General features: G+C 34.5%; 1 protein-coding gene across 4 annotated transcripts in view; it reads right to left on the reverse strand.

Moving 5' to 3' along the window:
* LOC101404135 (UDP-glucuronosyltransferase 2B31-like) overlaps positions 1 to 9,353 on the reverse strand; it is a 34,102-nt gene extending 24,749 nt beyond the window's left edge. Inside the window, exons 1-2 of one of the 4 annotated variants that reach the window (XM_087434705.1) lie at positions 9,091 to 9,353; positions 1,657 to 1,665 (exon numbers count right to left, since the gene is read on the reverse strand). In XM_087434705.1, the coding sequence (XP_087290831.1) occupies positions 1,657 to 1,665; positions 9,091 to 9,239 (158 nt within the window). In that variant the 5' untranslated portion in view covers positions 9,240 to 9,353. Of the gene's footprint in view, positions 1 to 1,656; positions 1,666 to 6,904; positions 6,925 to 8,986 lie in introns of all 4 variants that reach the window. The other 3 variants (XM_087434702.1, XM_087434704.1, XM_087434703.1) reach the window with 3 other exon arrangements.
* Positions 9,354 to 10,563: the final 1,210 nt, after the last annotated feature.

The raw sequence follows: 10,563 nt of genomic DNA on the forward strand, positions 1-10,563 counted from the left end.
AATAAAATATCATGGTCATGCTAAATTTTATTCAACTGATGGTTAACATTTCAAGGATACACTCCAAACATTGACAACATTGATTAATATGATTTCTTTCTTTTTTTTGTTCTTGAGTTAGCATTGGTTTATAAGATTATATAAATTTTAGGTGTACAGTATTATATTTTGATTTCTTTGTAGACTACATCATGTTAACCACCCAAAGACTAATTAACATCTGTCACCATACCCATGTGCCCTATTACCATTTCACCCTCTCCTCTGCTCCTTCCCCTCTGGTAACCACCACTGTAATCTCTGTGTATATGTGTTTGTTTGTTGTTGTTATAGTTTTTATCTTCCACTCACGAGTGAAATCATATGGTATTAGATTTTATCTGTCTGACTTATTTTTCTTAGCATAATGTCCTCAAGTTCCATCCATGCTATTGCAAATGGCAAGATTTCATCTTTTTTAATGACTGTGTAGTATTCCATTGTGTGTGTATGTATAGAAATAAATGTATATATGTATACCACATCTTCTTTATCTATTCATCCATTGATTGGCACTTAGGTTGTTTCCAAGTCTTGGTGATTGTGAGTAATGCTGCAATGGACATAAGAGTGCATATATCTTTAGGCCTTTGTGTTTTTGTTTTTTTGGATAAATACCCAGAAGTGGAATAGCTGGATCATATGGTAGTTCTATTCTGAATTTTTTGAGGAATCTCCATATTGTTTTCCATAGTGACTGTGCAAGTTTACATTCCCACCAACAGTGTATGAGGGTTCTTGTTTCTCCACTTCCTCTCCAGTACTTGTTATTTCTTGTCTTGTTAATTGTAGCCATTCTGACAGGCATGAGATTATATCTCATGGTAGTTTTGATTTGTATATTCCTAATAATTAGTGACGTTAAACATCCTTTCGTGTGCTTGTTGGCCATCTCTCTATCTTGGTTGGAAAAATGCCTATTCAGATCCCCTGTTCATTTTTTGATGGGTTGTTCATTTTTTTGTTGTTGATGAGTTATATGAGTTCTTTACATACTTTAGATATTAACCCCTTATCAGATATATGACTTGCACATATCTTCTCCCAGCTGTTAAGTTGCTTTTTTCTTTTGTAGATGGTTTCTTTGCTGTGCAGAAGGTTTTTAGTTTGATGTAGTCCAATTTTTTAATTTTTTCTTTTGTTTTCCTTGCCTAGTAAGACATGGTATTCAAAAACATACTGCTAAGACTGACATCGAAGAACCAACTGCCTATGGTTTCTTCTAGGATTTTTATGGTTTCAGGTTTTACATTCTAGTCTTTAATTCATTTTGAGTTAATTTTTGTGTAGAGTTTAAAATTATTGTCTATTTTCATTATTTTGCATGTAGCTGTCCAGTGTTTGCAGCACCATTTATTGAAGAGACTTTCCTTTCTCCACTGTATGTTCTTGGCTCCATTATAGAAAATTAGCTGTCTATAGATGCATGGCTTTATTTCTGGGCTCTCGATTCTGTTCCATTGATCTGTGTGTCTGTTTTGTGCCAGTACCGTGTTGTTTTGATTACTATAGCTTTGTAGTATATTTTGAAGTCAGGGAATGTGACACCTCCAGCTGTGTTCTTTTTTTCCCAGGATTGCTTTGGCTATTTGGGGTCTTCTGTAGTTCTAAATAAACTTTAGGATTCTTTGTTCTTTTTCTGTGAACAATGTCATTGAGACTTTGATAGAGATTGCATTGAATCTGTGGATTGTCTTAGGAAGTATGGACATTTTAACTATGTTAATCCCTCAGCATGGAGTATTTTTCCATATCTTTGTGTCCTTCAATTTCTTGAACAATGTCTTATAGTTTTCAGTGCACAAGTCTTTCACCTCTCTGGTGAAATTTATTCCTAGGTATTTTATTATTTTTGTGTCAATTGTAAATGGGATTTTATTCCTAAATTCACATTCTCCTATTTTGTTGTTAGTGTATAGAAACACAACTGATTTTTGTATGTTGGTTTTGTACCATGCAACTTTTCTGTATTTGTTTATTATTTCTATTAATTTTTTGGTGGATTCTTTAGAGTTTTCTATATATAAAATCATGTCATCTGCGCATAGTGATAGTTTTACTTCTTCCTTTCCAATTTGAATCAGTGTTATTTATTTATTTTACCTGATTGCTCTGGCTTGAGTTTCCAATACTATGTTAAGTAAGAGTGGTGAAATTGGGCATCCTTGTCTGGTTCCTGTTCTTAGAGGGATAGCTTTCAGTTTTTCACCACTGAATACGATGTTAACCTTGAGTCTGTCGTATATGGCCTTTGTTATATTGAGGTGCTTTCCTTCTAGATCTATTTTATTCAGAGTTTTTAGCATAAATGGATGCTGTATCTTGTTGAATGCTTTCTCTGCATCTCTTGAGATGATCATGTGTTTTTATCCTCATTCGTTCAAGTGGTGTACCACATTGACTGATTTCCATATGTTGAACCATTCTTGCATCCCTGAAATAAATCCCACTTAATCATAGTGTATGATCTTTTTAATATAATGTATTCGATTTGCTAGTATATTGTTGAGGATTTTTGTATTTTGATTTTTCATCAGAAGTATTGGCCTGTAATTTTCTTTTGTTATGTTGTCCTTGTCCTGTTTTGGTATCAGGGTGACACTTGCATTGTAGAATGAGTTAGGAAGTGTCCCTTCCTCTCCAATTCTTTAGAATAGTTTGAGAAGGATAGGTATTAAGTCTTCTTTGGCAGAATTCACAAGGGAAGCCATCTGGTCCTGGGCTATAGATTTTGGGGAGCTTTTAATCAGTGTTTTGATCTCCTTACTAGTGATCAGTCTATTCAGATTCTTTATTTCTTCTTGATTCAGTTTTGGAAGGTTGTATGGTTCTAAGAACTTATCCATTTCTTCTAGATTATACAATTTGTTGGCCTTAGCTTCTAGTAATTCTTATAATCCTTTGTATTTCTGTGGCATTCATTTTAGTTTCTCCTCTTTCGTTTCTGATTTTATTTATATGAGTCTTCTTTTTTTCTTGGTGAGTCTAGCTAAGTGTTTGTCAATTTTCTTCATCTTTTCAAAGAATGAGTTCTTGGTTTCATTGATTTTTTTCTATTGCTTTTCTTAGTATTTATTTCATTTATTTCCACTCTGATTTTTATTATTTCTTTACATCTACTGATTTTGGGCTTTTTTTATTCTTTTTTTTCCCATTAGGTGTATTGTTAGATTGTTTATTTGAGATTTTTCTTGTTGCTTGAGCTAGGCTTCTATTGCAATAAACTTGCCTCTTAGTATTGCTTTTGAGTATCCCATAAATTTTTGTATGCTGTATTTTCATTTATATTTGTCTCCAGGTGTTTTTTGATTTCCTCTTCAATTTCTTCATTGACTTATCAGTTGTTTAGTGGCATGTTATTTAGTCTCCAGATGTTTGTGTTTTTTTCCAGTTTTCTTCTTAAAGTGACTTCTAGTTTCATACTCTTGTGGTCAGAAAAGATGCTTGACATAATTTCAATCGTCTTAAATTCATTGAGTCTTGATTTGTGGCCTAATATGTGATCTATCCTGGAGAATGTTACATGTGCACTTGAAAAGAATGTGTATTTTGCAGTGTATGGATGGACTATTCTATATACCTCTATTAAATCCATCTGGTCTAGTGTTTCATTTAAGCCCAATGTTTCCTTATTGATTTTCTGACTGGATTACCTACCCATTGCTATAAGTGGGGTGTTAAAGTTTCCTACTATTATTTTTTTACTGTCAATTTCTCCCTTTACGTCTAGTAACATGCTCTATATATATAGGTATTCCTACATAGGTGTATAAATATTTACAAATGTTATATTTCCTCTTGTATTGGCCCCTAATTACTATATAATGTCCTTCTTTGTCATTTGTTACTGTCTTTGTTTTAAAGTCAATTTTTTTGATATGAATATTTCTACTCCAGCATTTTTTTTTCATTTTCATTTGTATGGAATATCTTTTTCCATTCCTTCACTTTCAGTCTGTGTGTGTCTTTAGATCCAAAGCAAGACTTAGAGGTAGCGTATAGATGGTTCTTGGTTTTTTATCCATTCAGCAACCCAATGTCTTTGGATTGGAGCATTTAGTCCACTTACATTTAAACTAATTATTGATAGGTGTGTACTGATTTCTATTTTATCAATTGTTTTCTGGTTGTCATTTTAGTTCTTCTCTATTCCTTTCTTCCAAGCTTGGTCTCTTCCCTTGTGATTCAATGCATTTTTTTATTGTTATGTTTGGGTTTCTTTCCATTTATTTTCTTTGAATGTACTGTAGGTTTCTGGTTTGTGGTTCATGAGGTTCATATATATAAACCTGTATGTATAGCAGTCTATTTCCAGGTGGTAATTGATAAATTCTGAATGCTTTCTATAAGCACTACATTTTTATTTCCTCCCATGTCTCAAGTTTTCCTGCTTCAGGCCTTAGCAGGGCCCTGGTCAAAGGGCAGTTTTTCCTCCTGCTTCTTTTTCAGGCCAGGTTTTTCTTTTTCTAAATCACTGTGGCTGGATAAGCAACTGGATGCAATTTGGTGTGCCCTGGCCACTGTTTCTCTGAATAGCACCCTGAAAAGCACATTGACTAGGCCTATTCCAAAATTGAGGGGAAGTAAAAGAGGCCTGGATTACCTAGCAAGCCTAAATTTCAGGATGACTTTCAGACTGTTTTCAATTCCTGTTGAATGTTGATGTCAAAACTTAACCACTTTCTGAGTAAATCTGTAGTGTGCAGCGTGCCCTCAGGAATCCTGCAAGGAGAGAGGGCAAAGGACAGGGCAGAATTTGGTGATATCTGTACCTGCCCACGATATCATTATAATACCAATACTTCACACTAAACCTCTTAACTATTTTTCTTTTTGATCACAATGTTAATGCCAAAGTTATTGTCAGTCAAAGACTCTGTCTATACTACTTTAGCACCTGCCATGTATATTTTGGTTTTTAAACTAACATCTGAGGTAAATTGGATCTATCATAATACAGGGTAGTAATCTTTCATTTCAGTAATCAGACTGTTTTCAAAATTTAACAGTTACATTAAATAGTTGTCCACTGAAAGTTACTATATCTAACCATTTATGGTATCTGGGCAAGGGCCAATGCAATGACATTGGCACTTTCTTCTGTCATGGTCTGACCATTGACCCTAGGGTAAACACCACGATGCCATTTTCTCCATAGCTCTGGGCAAACTCTTCCATTTCCTGTGGAGAAAGTATTTGCTCCATCAGAAAAGCACAACAGCATAGCAAACAATATTGATAGGATTACTACAAACAATTAAAGAAATAAAATTTTGTATTATCAGGAATTTTTAGAGTAGTGTCTGTTTTTTATTTTTAATTGTGGTCAAATACACATAACATAAAGTTTACCACCTTGACCAATCCTAACTCTATGGTTCAGTGATGTTAAGTTTATTCACTTTGTTGTGTAACCAGTCTCTAGAACTTTTTCATCTTGGAAATCTGGTTCGATATCCATTATATAATAAATCCCCATTTCCCCTTCACCAGTCCTAGCATCCATAATTCTACTTTCTGTTTCTATGAATTTGACTAGTCTAGATACCTCATATAACTGGAATCATACAGTATTTCTCCTTTCATGAGTGGCCCATTTCACTTAGTATAACGGTCTTAATGTTCAGCCATGTTGTAGCATGTGTTAGAATTTCCTTCAATTTTAAGGCTGAGTAATATTACGTTGTGTCTAAATACCACATTTTATTTCTTGATTCATTCCTCAACAGACACTTGGTTTGCTTCCATGTTTTAGCTCTTGTGAATAGTGCTGCTATGAAGATGGGTGTGCAAATATGTCATCTGGACCCTAATATCAATTCTTTTGGATATATATCCAGAAGTGGAACTGCTGGACCAAATGGTAATTCATTTTTAATTTTTTGAGGAAGCTCCATTTATTTTACATTAGTGGCTCTTGATAATAGATGTAATCCCTCATTTCCTTTGCCGGTATACAAATGGTATGAGATTGATTTCCTTTATTATTCATATTTGTGCAAATATGTGTCTGTGTGTGTTATTATGTGTTTAAGCAAGAAATGAAATAGAGCCGGTACACAGCATTGAGAAGGAAATGCTCTTAGACAATATTATATCTAGATTCTTTATTTATAATGTCATTAATTAGGGTATACCTTGAAGATATGGCAGGTGCAGTTACAGCCCACTGCAATAAAGTAAATATTGCAATAAACGGATCCCACAAATTTTTTTTGTTTCTTATAACATATAAAAGTTATGTTTACACTATACTGTAGCCTAATAAGTGTACAATAGCATTATGTCTAGAAAACAACATACATACTTAATTAAAAAGTACTTTATTGCTAAATATTGCTAACCATCCTCTGAGCCTTCAGGAAGTCATAATAGTTTTGCTGGTGGAGGGTGTCAACTCAATGTTGATGCCCTGACTGACCAGGGTGACAGTTGATGAAAGTTGGGGTGGCTGTGGGAATTTCTTAAAAGAAGACAACAGTGAGGTGTGCATTGATTGAGTCTTCCTTTCACGAATGATCTCTCTGTAGCATTTCTCTGTTGGGTAGCATTTTACCCATAGTAGAACTTTTTCAAAATAGGAGTCAATCCTCAAACCCTGCTGCTGATTTATTAACTAAGTTTATGTAATACTCTACATTCTTTGTTGTCATTTCAGCAATCTTTACAACATCTTCATCAGGAGTAGATTCCATCTCAAGAAACCACTTTCTTTTCTTGTCCATAAGAAGCAATGCCTTATCCATTAAAGTTTTACCACGAGATTACAGCAATTCAGCCATATCTTCAGGCTCCACTTCTTATTCTAGCTCTCCTACTATTTCCACCACATCTGTAGTTACTTCCTCCACTGAAGTCTTGAAACACTCAGAGTCATCCAGGAAGGTTGGAATCAACTTCTTCCAAACTCCTGTTAATGTTGATATGTTGAGCTCTTCCCATGAAATCACAAATGTTCTTAACAGCATCTAGAATGGTGAATCCTTTCCAGAAGGTTTTCAATTTACTTTGCCCAGATCCATCAGAGGAATCACTATCTATGGCAGCTATAGCCTTATAAAATACATTTCTTAAATAATAAGACTTGAATATCTAAATAACTTCTTGTTCCATGGGTGTAGAATGGATGTTGTGTTAGCAGGCATGGAAAAAACAATAATCCTGTACATCTCCGTCACAAGTTTTGAGTGATCAGGTGCATTGTCAATGAGCAGTAGTATTTTCAAAGGAATCTTTTTTGTGAGCAGTAGATCTCAACAGATGGTTAAAATTTTCAGCAAACCATGTTGTAAACAGATTTAATGTTATCCAGGCTTTGTTGTTGCATTTATAAGGCACAGGTAGGGTAGCTTTAGCATAATTCTATAGGGCCCTAGGATTTTCAAAATGGTAAATGAGCATTGGCTTCAACTTAAAGTCACCAGCTACATTAGCCCCTAACAAGAGAGTCAGCCTATCTTTTGAAGGTTTGAATCCAGGCATTGACTTCTCCTCTCTAGTTATGAAAGTCCTACATGGCATCTTTTTCTGATATACAGCTATTTCATCTACATGGAAAATTTGTTGTTTGATGTAGCCACTTTGTTAATTATCTTAGCTAGGTCTTCTGAATAACTTGCTGCAATATCTATATTAGCACTTGCTGCTTCACCTTGGACTTTTATGTTATAGAGATGACTTCTTTCCTTAAACCTTACGAACCAACGTCTGCTGGCTTCAATCTTTTCTTTCTTCTGCAGCTTCCTCATCTCTCTCAGCCTTCACAGAATTGAAAAGAGTTATGACCTTCCTTCCTTATTAGGTTTTGGCTTAAAGGAATGTTGTGGCTGGTTTGATTTTCTATTGAGACCACTAAAACTTTTTCATAACAACAATAATCTGTTATGCTTTGTTAGCATTCGTGCGTTCACTGGAGTAGCATTTTTAATTTCCTTCAAGAACTTTTCCTTTGCATTTACAACTTGGTTAACTCTTTGTGCAAGAGGCCTAGGTTTCAACTTGTCTCAGCTTTCAATATTCCTTCCTCACTAAGCTTAATCATTTCTAGATTTAAGTGACTTCAGTCAGACAGAGAAAGCCAAATACTGTATGATTTTACTCATATGTGGAAGACAATGAACAAACAAACACAAACGGAACGGATTGCTGGTTACCAGAGGGGTAAGGGTGGGGGCAAGGCAAAAGGGGTAAAGGGGCACGTGCGTACAGTGATGGATGACAGCTAGACCTTGGTGGTGAACACGATACAGTCTATGCAGAAGTCATAATATAATGACGTACACTTGAAGTTTCTATAATGTTATAAACCAATGTTGCTTCAATTTAAAAAAATGCAATATGTGTAATGTACAATGAAGCAGTCAAAAAAAAAATGAGGAAGGCCTACACTAAGATAGATTCTTGGAAGGAGGCTACATAGTAGGAGTGTAACTATCCTTTAATTCTTTACTGTTATAGTTCTACTAAAACATTTGTATTTGTTCCCGGAGGGTTTTCTGGAGAATTATTTTTGTTTAGGCGTTGATATTTATTTCTCTGACTGTGAGCACGAAGAAGAAGTTTGTTAAGATTGGGATGACTTTATTTTTCTTTTTCTCTCAGTTCTATAATAATTTATACACTTTCACCCATGTCAGAAGCTCCCAAGCTCTTTCCCTAAATCACTCTTTAAAGGCTGGAGGTTAACAGTCACTGTGATTCATGATTCTGGTAATACTATTAGGAATTTTCATGAAATAGCCCTAAGATCTTTTTTTATAATCCATAAATATACTTGTCTAGTTGCTTATTTGAGTGACCATATTTCTGTATGACACCTTTTGCCAAGAATTCATATTATAAAATTGATATCCAGTAGAATGTGCTATGTGTGAATGAGATCAAACTTTGATTCTTGTAGTTTTAAGTTTCTTGTTCAAAACCATTTCTTTACAGAGCTTTTCAATACAATCAGAATATTCCCAGAAGCATTCTTGCATTAGTGAAAAATATGTCCAAAATGTTTCTTTTGGCAGATCATATGTCCATTGGTCAATCACTTTTCTGAAAAACATCTCAAAATCAGATTTTGTTAAAGATGTAGGATAAATCTCAAACTTAATAGCAGGTGCTTTGTTGGGATCAACAAGAATGGAAGCTGAAGATGTCAGAACACTCACTTCATGACCTCTCTGTACAAGTTCATCCAGGATTGTCTTCATATTGATCCAATGGCTTTATTCTATGGGCCACATCAGCACCTTTCCACCACTCCCGAGTCTAAAGTAACAACTCAGTTGTAGCAGCGGAAGAACTGAAATCCATTTCATAGACATCCTTTTGGAATGCAATGTTTCTTTTGAAATTGCTGTTCCCTTTTGCCATTGCCCACGTTCATACGCAAAGAGAAATCAATCAGAATATTGAAATATAACTCCTACACTTCAAAGCAAATACATTATATGAACATTAAGAGTATGTTTATGGCAAGTGGAAAAAGCAAATTAGGTGACCTCAAGCTTATACAAAAGTGTTTGATGTCTTTTTTATCCAGCTAGTAGTCAATGATCTTGCACGTGCAAGTTACCTGTTATTTAATATATTTTAGCAGAGTATCAAGAACAGTGGCAATTGAGAAGCAATTGTGCCTGCACTCTCTTTAATTCAAAAGTAGAGATAAAGCTATGATACAGTGAATCAGAATTTCTTGGATATGATGATTAGAGAGATTTTTTGAAATAAAAATTTTGTTGATATGTATTTCACATACCATACAATAGCAAAATTTAATGTGTAGAATTCCATGTTTCATAGTATGTTTACAAAATTGTGCAACCACTATGATGATCAATTTAGGAGTATTTTCGTCATCTGAGAAAGAACTCTTTCCCCTTTAGATGGAACTCAGTCATATTTGTCTGTCTCAAACCCAAGTCAACCATTAGCCTTCTCTCTGTGTCTATAGATTCACCTATTCTAAGCATTTCTTGTAAATGAAATCATGCAATATGTGATCTTTTGTGGGTGATCTCTTTCACTCAGCATATGTTTTAAAGGTTCATTGATGTTGTAGCATGTGTCAGGGTTCATTACTTTTTATTGCCAAATAACATTCCGTATTATGAATATACCACTTCTGTTTATTCATGCATCACTTGATAGACATTTGTCATTTTTTAATTTTTGGCTATTATGAATAATGTTGTTTATTAACATTAGTGTAAAAGGATTCTGTATACGTATTTTCCTTTCTCTTTCATATATACCTAAATGTGGAATTGCTGTGTCATATGGTAAGTCTATGTTTGACCCAGAAAGTTATGGCATACTGTTTTCCAAAGTGGACACACCATTTCACATTTCCACCAGCAATGTATGATGGTTACAATTTCTGCATATCTTTGCCACCAATTGTTATTATTTGTCTCTTTGGTCATAGCCATGCCTATGAGAGTGAAGTCATATCTCATTTTTGTCAAACTCAAAAGCAGAAACCAGTTCTTTTTCTTTTTGTGGAAGATTAGCCGTGCACTAACATCTGTTGCC

This window comes from Ceratotherium simum, chromosome 8 (assembly GCF_057802395.1).
Source record: "Ceratotherium simum simum isolate JZ-2026a chromosome 8, ASM5780239v1, whole genome shotgun sequence".
In the NCBI taxonomy this organism is placed as follows: domain Eukaryota; kingdom Metazoa; phylum Chordata; class Mammalia; order Perissodactyla; family Rhinocerotidae; genus Ceratotherium; species Ceratotherium simum.